General features: G+C 35.6%; 2 protein-coding genes across 2 annotated transcripts in view; one reads left to right on the top strand and one right to left on the bottom strand.

Annotated features, from left to right (window-relative positions):
* The window catches only part of CC2D2B (coiled-coil and C2 domain containing 2B), a 96,271-nt gene that overhangs the window by 16,311 nt on the left and 66,264 nt on the right, over positions 1-13,696 (top strand). Inside the window, 3 exon segments of the mRNA XM_057736949.1 lie at positions 2,398-2,607; positions 7,791-7,888; positions 11,765-11,905. Coding sequence (XP_057592932.1) covers positions 2,398-2,607; positions 7,791-7,888; positions 11,765-11,905 — 449 coding nt within the window.
* On the bottom strand, positions 6,928-7,422 carry LOC130853450 (peptidyl-prolyl cis-trans isomerase A-like). Its single transcript, XM_057735356.1, has one exon. The coding sequence runs from the start codon at positions 7,420-7,422 to the stop codon at positions 6,928-6,930; it is 495 nt and encodes a 164-aa protein (XP_057591339.1).

Raw genomic sequence — 13,696 nt, 5'->3', positions numbered from 1 at the left:
TTCATTAAGTATTCAATAGCATTATGTCTAAACAAACCCCAGTGTACATACCTGAATTTAAAAATACTTTATTGCTAAAAATTGCTGTCATCTGAGCTTTCAGCGAGTTGTAATTTTTTTGCAAGAATAACATCAAAGATCATTGACCACAGATCACCATTACCAAAATGTGACACAGAGACAGGAGTTGAGCAAATGCTGTGAGAAAAATGGCGCTGACAGACTTGCTCAACACAGGACTGCCATGAATCTTCAATTTGTAAAAAACACAGTATCTGAAAAGTACAGTAAAGCAAAGTGCAATAAAATGAGGTGTGCCTGGGTCTAAAACTATACAGCCACTATATTTCCAGAATCACCCATCTAATGAATTCTTCAGTATTTTCAGTATATTTTTAGCTTTGAAGTGTTCCTTTGACATTTGATTCTTCTGTATATAACCCAGTTTTCTTGTGAAATTATCTGTGTTTTCATCTTCTCATCTTTTCGTGTATTTTCTCTTTTACTCTATTTTTAAAACACATTAATAATAGCTGCTTTAAAGTCTATATCTGGTTAACTCCAGTATCTGGGTCCCTGAAAGTGTCTGTTTTTGTTTTTATTTGTTATGCCATGTAACAGCTTCGATGTTTTTGTGCTTTCATCTGGTTTTTGATTCATTGTTGCCTAGATCTTTGTTTTTATGGTCTAACACACTTACCTGGGTTAGAAGTTCCTATAATTCCTTCAGTCAGCTACTGCTTTTAACCAGTGTCATGGAGCTTACCATCTCCCAAGAGAACTCATTCCATTACTAGCCAGTTCTAATTGTTTGTTGTTTTCTGTGTTGAATTAAAATCTGCCTGCTGGATGACTATTGCTTTTTTGACTTTGGCCATAAAGAACTCATAAACTACTTCACTTATGTGACAGCTCTTCAGATATTTGAAGGCTACTTCTACCTTTAGCTTTTGCTTTCCAGTGTAAACTTCCTTCCTTCAACTATTGTTGGATATTCCACCATCTCAGCTACCCTTCTTTAGCATCTGAGTGCCACAATCAGTAGGTATTGAATAGGACAGGACCAAGGGCAGAGGCTTGTGTTATTCCAGTAGAAACCCAAAGCAAGTAAGAAACACGGTTATTTGTCCAGTGCCGAATCTGCTTCATAAGACAGGCATCTCTAGCTTAGCAACCTGAATTTCCAGAATTATTCATTTATAATTTGGTTGTTTAAAATGGAAACTGTTTATTTCCTTGGTGGTTTTGCCTGGTTTATGACCAATTTACTACCAATTACTAAGCTTTGCAGGTGGAATTAAGTGCAGGTTTCCCCCTCTGAGCTGGCCTTTACATGGAGAATAGAGACTTACAAGGTAAGGATAAGACAAAAACAAGCTTTTGGACTAGTTTCTTGCCTCCCATCAACCCAGTGAGGAAAAAGGAGACGATTCCTAGCTCAGAAGAGTGGAGGGAGGGAGAGATGTAGGCATCACCCTGGTGACCTGTAGTCCTTGAGAAGCACAGGATGTGCCACACCAGGTCAGGGGTGGGACAGCAGTTTTTTCAGTGTGATAACAAGTATGATAACAATGTCCCAGACTGGAGGGTATGTTCTGCTACTGCAGGTTGATCTAGAAAGAGCTCATGCTCTGTTTTTCTCAGGTGGATGCAGTCATGGCTCATATCAGGAGTGGCTAGCCATTCATGAATTAGGCTGTATGTGCTAAGTAACCCACTAACCTTCTCAAATTGTATCACTAAAAACCAGTCACATGCATATTCTTTGAACATGTGCTTAAATTCAGAGTAGTGTACTAAAACATAGTCGAATCATCTTGAATATAATCTAAGGCCTAGGGACTTCAACTAATTTAGGGACAGTCTGGTTTACAGATGGAGACAGTCTCATGTATAAAGAAAGATGGTTTCCTTATAAGGTAACATTTGCTTAGAGAGTCCAGGCCCCTCCAGGGAATTTTCCAGGGGAGCACCAACATATTCACTCAGCAACAATGTTTTAATAACGGTTTGCCATTTATCTCTGGCCACAGATGACTATTAGATCATCACATAGCAAACTACTGACCCACCAGTTCTAAACACCAGTTTTCATAGTGCTCCTATAGGAAATTATTTGGGGGCTTATAACTTGAAAGTTCAACCTCTACCAGCACACAATAGTACGGTAGATGACAGTAGTTTATAGCAGGATGATTAAAATGCTGCAATATGAATATATTGTATGAAATCAAGGGCTATAATCAATTTTAAGGGAGAAGGAGCAAATAATTGTTTTTTGCTTTTCTGTAACTCTTAATTTTCTTACAGTTAACATGTTACTCTTATAAGAAATTACTCATAATTTCAAAAGAAATAGAGTCAAATTAACATTGTGTAAATATTTTTCTTTAAAAGGCAGTGAACTCTGATCTAGAAAGCTCTATCAGGAACAAAATGGAAGGTCAAAGGGAAATGTACCAATTAGATCTCAACATTGTGGGTTTGCAATTCAGTCATCATCCTCTCTTCAATCAAGAACAAGTATTATGTGCTAGGCTGCTCCAACTTTATGAGTGTTTTAAGGAGAGGCAGCAACAGAATTTACCTCAGCTGCTTTATGAGAAGGTGAGAATGGTTTTCATTATATTTACAGAGCTGATCCTTTAATATTGACAGAGAAAACAAACTTCTTAGTACAGACCAAGCTATCATTGAATATTTTCCTTTAGCACTTTGAATGTTTAACCAAATAAAAGAATGGTTGATTTCAGTTTTCCTGAAAAGAAACTATAGGAATTAACTGGCCAGGCAGGCAGCCTCAAACATATCCTGCAGGATATTTAGCATTTATAAATGGTTTGCTAATCAATGGTATTCTTGGTCCTATGACTCAAGAAGAATATTTGAAATGATTACTATTTAAAAGAGCCAAATGGCTGTTTTAAATCTTGTGAGAAAGTATTTTTGATAAAAATATTAGTGATCTTGAATCTCCTATCAAATATGAAGAATCTTAGTCTGAGAATGATTAATCCAAGTAGTCATCTAATGATGTCATAAAGACTGAGGTGAAATCAAAGGAGTACCCACTGATTTTTTTTACGAATTTCTACCTCTCATCTAGATTCTGTGCTGAGTTTTTGATACATGAGCATTTTGTTAACTGGTGTTCTCTCTGAAAAGAAATTTTGATAGGTCTCATTAAGCTAATTAATACAGTTAAAAATAAATATTTAGTGAGGTATTTAATTAAATATTCAAGCCTAAGAGAGTCACCAAGACATTCCAATAGGCTGGAAATGAATTGTACCTTAATATATCTGCTTTTTAAAATACAAGTGCAAAAGCCCCAAGACTTAATCCATTTGATTGAATTTTCATGTAGCAGTTGTTTGGGAGAACTTGATAGGTGAAGACCATGAATTAATAATATCAGAATATTTCCTGAAGCAAATATTGCATATCCTAACTTTTAGTTTAATATGACCATTGTTTTTATGAATGAAGGAACCAACTCTGAAATTAAGATGTAGGTCATTGAAAAAGTGATTTGATTTATAGATTTCTACTTAATAGACAGTTTTCCAACAGTATTGTATAGTCTTTGAAGTCTCATCTAGCAATATCAATTATATTTCACTAGAGTACTATCTACTACTGTACATAAAAACTCTACATTTGTTTTTCATGTAGCATGGCTCTAAAATAACATTTGGGGATCATTACTTGTAACTTATTATTATTTTGATTTTGATTCTTAGGAGCCAAAAGTAATTTCTTAGCTGATTATTACTTTTCTTCAATTTATTCTCTTATGTGCACATAAACATTTTCTCCATTTCCTGGTAAATTGTAAGAAGAGAAATTTGGTAGGTCATGTGCATGCCCTTCTAAAATGAAAGAGGCGAAGAACAGTAGGAGGAGGGGAAAAGGTCAGGGGTTGCAGTGTGTCCATTGGTCTCCTGCCAAAATACTGATTTATAATTCAGGTATGCTTTTAGTCCCTCGGTGTGAAATGTGTGGCTCTGCTTGTTCTCAGTGTGTTCAAACCAAGTTCAAAGTAGTGGAAGACTTACTGACATCCAAGGAATTCTTAAACTGGGATATGTCCCTTTATATGGGTGTGATTCTCACTTAAAGAACATGGACAAATGTTGCAGTCAGTATTAGAGAGTAGAAAGGGTCCTCAGCTTTGCAAGGTTCTGCTATTTTTCCCTCTATTTTTTTTTTAAATTACACAAGTAATACAGGAATACATTCTCATTGTAAAAGATTCAGTTTGAAAGTTTCAGAGTGTGACAGCCCTACTTCAATCTTCACCTCATGGTTTGAACTACGGCTTTAAAGTTCTCTTTTCCATGTATCTCTGTGTATACATGTGCCATGATAGTTTTTAACATAAATTGTATCTTCCCATATGTATTATTTGGCAACTTGGTTTTTTAAAATTAATTCTGCATCTTGGAGCTTTTTCCATATCACTATATATACCTGTATTTTAATATGTTTGATCACTCTCCATTCACAACACTTAGGTCATTTTCATCTTTTTATGATTACAAATAATAAAGCAGTGAACATCCGTGTACCCATATATTCAAGCACACATGTGAAAACTTCTGTAGGCTAGAGTCATAGAAGTGAAATTTTTTGGTCAAGGGTAAGGGTACATGAAGTTTAAATTTTATTATAATGAATTGCCTTTCCAGAAAAGGTTTTCAGTTTGAATTTTCACTGACAGTAGAGGACAGAGCCCAATTCCCAGAGTCCTAACCAGTAGTTGATATTATTGCTTATTTTTCTGTAGCTTTGTTTATCTTTATTCTATGAGTTCTCATATATATACACATACACATATATACACATGCACACACACACACAGAGGATGCAAGTCTGTACAAGATATATGTCTTTTGAATGTGTTTTGTGTGTTTTTGTCCCATTCTGTTTCTTGCTTTTTAATTTCATTTTTCCTATCTCTTGGAAATATTTAAAATTTTATGAGGTCAAATCTGTTGGTTTTTTTCTTTGGGGATCTTAGGTTTTGTTGTTCACTTACTAAACTTCCTGGATTTATAACAATCAGCATACCTTTGGTTACAATTCACAGAAAACTCTCAGTTGCTATAAACAATAGGGAAAAGTATTACCTTCTGTATCAAAGTCCCAAGTTAGGGCAGCTCTACAGTTGGTTAATTTGGTGGCTCAACAATACCATCAACAACCCTGGTTTTTCTCTCTTTCTAATCTTCATCTTCAGAAAGTTGACTTGGTTAGCTCCTCTCTTGGGAACTAACAGAGTGGCTGCTCCAGCTGAAGGCATGCTGGCCAGACACACAATATGCAACCTAGAGTGTCCCTTGGAGAGCCCTCTCCAACCTTTCCCCTACACCACAGCAGATCTCCCCCATGTCTCATTGCCTAGAATTATATCACATGATCATGGCTAAACCAGTCACTAGCGAGAAGAATTACATTGCTACAAATGGCTAGCCTAATCAGGGTTTACACTGAAATAAATGGAAGAATACTGAGCAACTGAAAAAAATTGGGTTCTGCCAACCAAGAAAAATGAGTATTCAAGGGCAACCAATCGTGTCTGGCAAACCAAAATTATAAAGATATCTTTCTATATATTCTCCTAATAATGCATGTGTGTATATGTGTAATTTCTAGCTTTTTATTCTATCTAGAATTTATATCTGTGTCTTGTGAGGTCAGGCTTTAACGCAATTTCCTTCCCCTAAAAGGTTAGCCTAATATCTAAACACAATAATTTTCCTTCTGATTTAAAATTCTGCCTTTATTGTAAACCAACTTCACATGTTTACATTGATTTAAGGACTATCTACTCCCCTGACATATTGGTCTAGTTCTGCTCTGTTTTAATTATTATACTTAATTATTAAATTATAATTTATAAGGATAAGTGCCTCCTCATTGGTTTTTTCTAGGGTGTATTTGCATGTACTTATAGAGTTGATCTTCTATATGAATCTAAGAATTAGCTTGTCAACTTCTATTTTAAAGATCCTATTACCAAAAGAATCTAAAAAGAGTGGATATATGTATATATATATAACTAATTCACTCTGCTATACACCTAAAACTAACACAACATTGTAAGTCAACTATCCTCCAATAAAAAATTTAAAAAGGGGGGGACTCGAGGGAGGGAGGGAATATGGGGATGTGTGTATAAAAACAAATGATTGAACTTGGTGTACCCCCCAAAAAAATAAATTAAAAAAAAATTTAAAAAGATCATTTTTATTGTAATTGCATTATGTTATATTAATTTTGACAGAATTTTTTTTTTTTATAAAAAATTGGGTTTCCTCATCCAGGAATGTAGTATGTCTTCACATTTATTGAGGTCTTCTCTTTTGTCTTGCAGTGAAAGTTTATATTAATTGACTCTAGTCTTGGGAATTCCCACAAACTGTCCCTGTGATGGACTTCTTCTGCACGTTTTAGGGTATAGTCTCCTCTGGTTTTATTTCTGTCGATATTCTCTGAATATTTCTCTCTATTTTATACTTTCCTCAGTGTATTTTGTTGGTTTCATTTTACTTGTTTTCCTATGTTGTTATACGTTTATTCCTTTATAGAGAGATGCAGATGTAGATGTAATTATAAAATACATGTATAGGTATGGTTGTGATGATGGCAGTGGATATTGATAAAGACAGATAGATATCTTTTCTGTAACCATTGGATTTTATTTTATTATATTTTTGTTGTTTAGTTTTTATTTCATAATCATAAACTTAACTTTTCAATTCAGCTAAACTTGGAGGGGAATAAGGAAAATATGGAACCCAAAGAACTGCAGTGATAGCACAGAGATTACAGGATATTTCGAGCAGAGGGGAATGAAGGGGTGCTCTCCTGAGCTACAGAGGGAATGGTCTGGTGGTTAAGATAAAACACAAGTCAAATTTATTAGATTTGTCCACAGACGGCAATGGTGATCTTCTTGCTGGTCTTGCCATTCCTGGACCAAAAGCGCTCCATGGCTTCCACGATATTCATGCCCTCTTTCACCTTGCCAAGGACCACATGCTTGCCATCCAACCACTCATTCTTGGCAGTGCAGATGAAAAACTGGGAACCATTTGTGCTGGGGTGAGCATTTGCCATGGACAAGATGCGGGGACCCGTATGCTTCAGGAGGAAATTCTCCTCATCAAATTTCTCCCCGTGGATGGACTTGCCAACAGTGCCATCGTGGCATGTGAAGTCACCACCCTGGCACATAAATCTCAGAATTATTCTGTGAAAGCAGGAACCTTTATAACCAAAGCCTTTCTCCCCAGTGCTCAGAGCACGAAAGTTGTCTGCTGTCTTTGGAACTTTGTCTGCAAACAGCTCGAAGGAGACGCAGCCCAAGGGCTCGCCGTCAATGGCGATGTTGAAGAACATGGTGGGATTGACCATGGCTAGCCTGTGTGGGAGGCTCAGGGGTAGTGGCGTCTGCAAGGCCACCATGGGATTTTAGATAGAAGATAAGATAGATTCCTGTGCTCAGTCTGCCATCTTGATTGACTGGCGTTTCTTCGTATTAATTGCTAAACTGGTTACCTAGGAATTTCAAGATATAATGTTTATTTCTTAGACAAATATGGAGGCTCTTCTCAGTTCTGCCGCAAAGTGCTTATGTAAAATATATTTTGGAAGACAAGACAGTAATACACAAAAAGTTATACACTTGTGCTTCTGCTGCATCTACCTAGACCTACAGGTGAATTGGAGTGATGGTAACGAGTGGATGAAATGCACCAAAAAAGCTCTTTTCTTTGTTGTAGCTTAAAGCACTGACGGATGCTACCAAATTAGCAAATGAAAATTTGGAAGTAAGCCAGCTGACAAGAAAATCTTTACAGGATTATTATTGGCAGATAAGGTAGGTTTTAGGCCATTCATGTATTCATCAAGCACTTATTAAGTACCTTCTTTAGACAGAGTAATATGCAATGCTATGGAAGCTATAAAATAAGAAAATAACAATATCCTTACTCTTTTTTTAAAATTGAAGTATAGCTGATTTACAATATTTTGTTACTTTCAGGTGTACAGTAAAGTGATTCAGTTGTATTTTTTTCAAATTATATTTCATTATAGGTTATTATGAGATATTGAATATAATTCCCTGTGCTATACAGTAAATATTTGTTGCTTATCTATTTTAGGTATAGTAGTTTGTATCTGTTAATCCAGTACTTCTAATTTGTTCCTCCTTCTCTCCTTCTCCCCTTTGATAACCATAAATTTCTTTTCTATGTCTGTGAGTTTGTTTCTGTTTTATGTATAGATTCATTTGTATTATTTTTTAGATTCCACATATAAATGATATCATATAGTATTTGTCTTTCTCTTCCTGACTTACTTCACTAATAAAATATTCTCTAGGTCCATATGTTGCTGCAAATTACAATAGTCCATTCTTTTTTATGGCTAAAAGTCCAGTGTGTGTGTGTGTATTTTATAATATATATTTTATATAATACACATGTATATTTTTTTTCTTAAGCCAGTCATCTGTTGATAGGCCCTTGGGGATTGTTTCCACATCTTGGCTATTGTAAATAGTGCTGCTATGAACATTGGGGTGCATATATCTTTTCGAATTAGAGCTTTCATTTTTTCCAGGTATATACCCAGAAATGGGATTACTGAAGATCCTTAGTCTTTAGGCAATTACAGAAATGGTTCCAACCTTTTGTAAAAACCCATTTTTGTGTAAAAATATTTCATAGAAATGTGACATGAAAGTCATTGTAGTTTTACAATCTATTTATTTTAAAAAATACACATTGATTAAAAACTACTATGAGTTTACTAACACCTTTCAGTTGACTTGGATTATATTTATCTCAAGTGTTTGTATATGTTTGAAAATTAGCCCACATACACATATGTGTAAGATACATTATTAATTCAGTCTAAAAACAATACTAAAAGAGTATATAGAGTTAAGGACCCCTGTAAAAAAACATGGTCTACAAATTGGGAACCATTGGCTAATAGACTAGTTGAGAAGAGAAGTTAGGAAAGTATAAAATAACTGGAAAAATAATTTCAAGACAGCACATGATTATGTGTCAAGGAATCTCCAAAAGCAGGAAAGCTCTCTGGGAGGTACTTTTTGGGTAGAAAGTTAAACTATGCACAAATATACGACAACTATGAGAGTGATTTGATAGTTAAAGAATTTCCCTGACTCCCTGCCCATTGACCTGAAATGGTTCTAGAAACTCTTAACCACTAGAAGCAAGTTATTTTAGATAATTGGTTTCCTAGAATAACCTTGTTAATTGTGAACAATATTACTTGAGGAAGTTGACATATGCCTTATACAAGTACTGGCACATAGTAAACTCTCAATAAATAGTAGTTGAATGAATGAGTGAATGAATAGAAACCATCATTTATAAGACAATAAACTAGTGTTATTTATAAGATGAACTACAACTTAAGGCAAAGAACAGTCACTGGCATAAGGAACACAGAGCAAATAAGGAAGGATTGAGAAGCAAAGAGTGGTAAATATGTGGCTAAGTCTCAATGAACAATCATGTAATGATGTAATGATGTCTTATGGGGTATAAAAATATAGAGAGTTAAAATATAAAACTTTTAGAATGGAGACGGGTAAATGTAATTAAAGATGCTTGCATTGACTAGGAGGAGAGTAAAGGTAAAGCTTAATATTAGACTTTGATAAATCAAGGACTTAGATTTTAACTTATGACCTCAAAAGGAAGAGAATAAAAAGATATAACTTCCAAATCAATTGAAGAGGAAAATGGGATAATAAAAAAATACTCAACCAATCCAAAAGAAGACAAAAAAAAAAAATAGAGTAAAGGAACTATAGAGACCAATGAGACAAGGAGAAAACATAAAAGAAAATAGTGGAGTTAAACCTAAATATGTCTAAGTGGTAAGTGATCCATTTTTATCTAGACTGGATAAAGATAATAGGATTTTTAAAAATCCAGTTATATGTTATTCAGAACAGAGTTATCTAGAGCATAGGGATATAGAAAGTTAGAGAATAGAACTAATGGAAAAAATATGCCACATAAAGAAAGCTGGCATAGCTATGTTAATATAAGATAAAATAGATCTTTAAGGTAAAAAGCTTTACTAGAAATTTACTAGAGCTAGAGGGCCTCATTGGAATATATGGTTTAATTCACATGTGTGTACACACACACACACATACATATACATATATGCATATAATAATATGGCTTCAAAATATATAAAGCAAAATTTGACAGAAATACAAGGAGAAGTAGCAAATTCACAACTGCATTGGGCAGTTTGTTTTTTTTTAATAAATTTATTTATTTATTTAATTTATTTTATTGGCTGTGTTGGGTCTTTTTTTGCTGTGCACGGGCTTTCTTTAGTTGATGTGCAGGCTCCTCATTGCCATGGCTTCTCTTGTTGCGGAGCACAGGCTCTAGGCACGTGGGCTTCAGTAGTTGCAGCACATGGGCTCAATAGTTGTGGCTCACGGGCTCTAAAGCACAAGCTCAGTAGTTGTGCCACATGGGCTTAGTTGCTCCGCGGCATGTGGGATCTTCCCGGGCAAGGGATCGAACCTGTGTGCCCTGCATTGGCAGGCGGATTCTTAACCACTGCGCCACTTAGGAAGCCCACATTGGGCAGTTTTAACATATTAGTCTCAGTAATTGATGGAACAAATAAAGGAAAAAATCTCATTAAGGATATAAAAGATTTGAACAACATGATTAATAAACTTGACTTGATATATTTGTAGAATATTGTACCCAACAACTGCAAAATACCACTCTCTTCAAGAACACATGTAACATTTACAAAAACTGACCTTATGTTATCTCAATAAATCTAAGTCTCAATATGTTCAAAGGATTTAAATCATTCAATGCAGAAACCCAATACAAAAATATAAAAGTATCGCTAGGAAATCTCCATGTTTGGAAATTAATAAATACATGTCTAAATAATTTGTTAATTAGAGAAGATATCATATTGATCATTGGAAAATGTTTTGAATTTCCTAATAAAAAATGAATATGACTTTACTGGTAAAAAACTAAACCATTTTAGGTACAGATAAGATAGTTCTCAAAGGAAAATTTGTTTATTTAAATACATATATTGGAGAAAAAGAAAGGTTGGAAATTAATGAGCTAAACATCTTTCTTAAGAAGCTAGGGGAAAGGATAGAAGGAATGAAATAAAGAGAACAGAAATTAATAAGATAAATTAGAAAGCTAAGATATTTGATAAAAAATTGATAAGCTCTAGTAAGGCTGATAAAAAAAACTGCACAGATATGCAATATACAATATCAAGAAAGGGACATTACTACAGATGCTGTGTACTTTAAACAACTTTATGCCAAAGAATGTAAACATTCACATGGAAGGGACAAATAGCTACAAAAATACAACACTTTTTGGCCAACCCAATACCTCTAAGTTTGAAGCAATGGTTCTAATTGTTAATCTGAAAAAGGTCTAGTAAATATAGTACAGAATGTCCAGGAAGTCTGGAAATATATGGATGTTAGCAGAGCACTTTTGAATAGTGAAAAATCTTTAAGAGGCATGGGTCTCTAAATGGAACTTAATTCTCTATATCAAGATGTGGTTAAAATGAAAAAAAAAAGGGTAGGGGGCCCAGAAGAGTTAGTACAATACATTCTTCCAGGCCATTTGTAATGACTTGTACTGTAGTTCTAAACCACTAACATATTTTTAATCTAACATTATCATTGTAGTAATACAAAACAGCTCTATGACTTAGAAAAGGAAAAGGACTCCTCCCTACTACACAGTATATTACGGACTTGGAAACAGATAAAATCCCTTCGACAACGGCAAGGGTTTACAAGCACCTCAATAAAATTACAGTTTCAGAGGTGAGTGGCTGCTCTATTTGTTCTTATAGGTCTCCTGAGGAGTTGCCCACGAATAACTGGTAATTCATAGTAACTGGGGAAAAAAAGTCCAGAGGCTAGTCAACTATTTGATATAGTCAACAAAGAACTTGTATCTTGAATGTATAGACAATACTTAGAATTTAATAAGACAACTCAATTTAAAAATGAGCAAAAGATTTGAAGAGGCACTTCATCAAAGGTATATGGATAGCAAACGAACACAGGAAACGATGCTCAGCATTATGTCATGTCAATAAGGAAAAGCAAATTAAAACTACAGTAGGGGGACTTCCTAGGTGGAACACTGGTTAAGAATCCGCCTGCCAATGCAGAGGACACGGGTTCAATCCCTGCTCTGTGAAGATCCCACGTGCCGCGGAGCAACTGAGCCCATGCACCACAACTAATGAGCCTGCACTTTAGAGCCTGTGAACCACAACTAGTGAGCCTGTGTGCTGCAACTACTGAAGCCCACGTGCCTAGAGCCCATGCTCTGCAACAAGAGAAGCCACCACAGTGAGGAGCCCACGCACCACAATGAAGAGTAGCCCCTACTAGCCGCAACTAGAGAAAGCCCATGTACAGCAATGCAGCCAATAAATAAATAAATTTATTTTAAAAAAACTACAGTGGGATACACTACACATCTGTTAGAATGGCTAAAATCAAAAAAAAAAAAAAAGAGGAAAAAGAAATAAAAGAAAAAGGCAATAACAAATGCTGGCAAAGCAACAGGAGCTCTCATTGATGGCTGGTGGAAATGTAGAATGGGATAGCTACTTCGGAAACAGTCTGGCACTTTCTGATAAAGTCAAACATAGACCCAGCAATCATACTCCTAGATGGAACATGTAAGTCACAAAAACATATCTAGTGGAGGAGACAGTTACAAATTAAAACCTTTGCTTGTTAATCACTTGAGCTGTTTGTAACCCACAGTGAAATAACTGGTTCTCTCCCACAAGCTGTGGTCCTGGGTCTTTTGTTTTTCCAAACTATAAAATATTAGTATAATTTCAGGCAATTAAGATGTTTAAAAAGAAAAAAAGGATTTTTTTCCTGCTATAGTAGTTTTTAACAAAAGTGCTTCTGACAGTTTCTAAACCTAACCCAGCACGGACCTTTGTTTATCTTAGACTCCTGAATTCATGTGAACTTGCTGACTTGCCTCTCATCTTTTAAACCAGTCTAACACACTCATGCATTATGAACCCCTCTTCAGAAAAGGAGAGTCACGGACGCCATAAGCTTGTTCAGAACAGTAGCTCTGGACCAATATTGCCTGCTCACCACCTACTATTATTCTACTAAACTCCAGTCCCACCTGAGACCCTTTGCATTTGTTCCTTCTGACATTCACCAGTCAACTTTCCCAGTGGACTCTGACTTGGGTTTGCCTCTCCAGATTGTTCCTGTAGACTTCTGAACTAAACCCCACAGTGTCAGTGATGAGGCTGGCCCAAACCAGACTAGCTAGCTCCAGCTGTGCTAAAATGGGGCATTTCACTTGAGCAAAGTATCGTTCTAATCAACTAGAAAAGCTGATGTTTGAAGATACTCCTGGGAACTCTGTTCCCAGGCTAGGTTTATCACCAGCGACCTCACCACAAGCCTTCATCTTGTGAACCCTAACTGAATAAGCTCGTAGCCAGGCCTATGGGAAAGACAGTGCTTATGACAGGAAAACCTGGGACCTAGACACGGAGCTCAGGTTATCTTTTCTTCATATATTGGTTTTGGGCATATAGAAGTTGTTAAGCTTCTAATAAA

This window comes from Hippopotamus amphibius, chromosome 5, assembly GCF_030028045.1.
Source record: "Hippopotamus amphibius kiboko isolate mHipAmp2 chromosome 5, mHipAmp2.hap2, whole genome shotgun sequence".
NCBI lineage: Eukaryota > Metazoa > Chordata > Mammalia > Artiodactyla > Hippopotamidae > Hippopotamus > Hippopotamus amphibius.
Note: the sequence above shows the minus strand (reverse complement) of the source record. Positions and strands in the feature narration are given on the sequence as shown.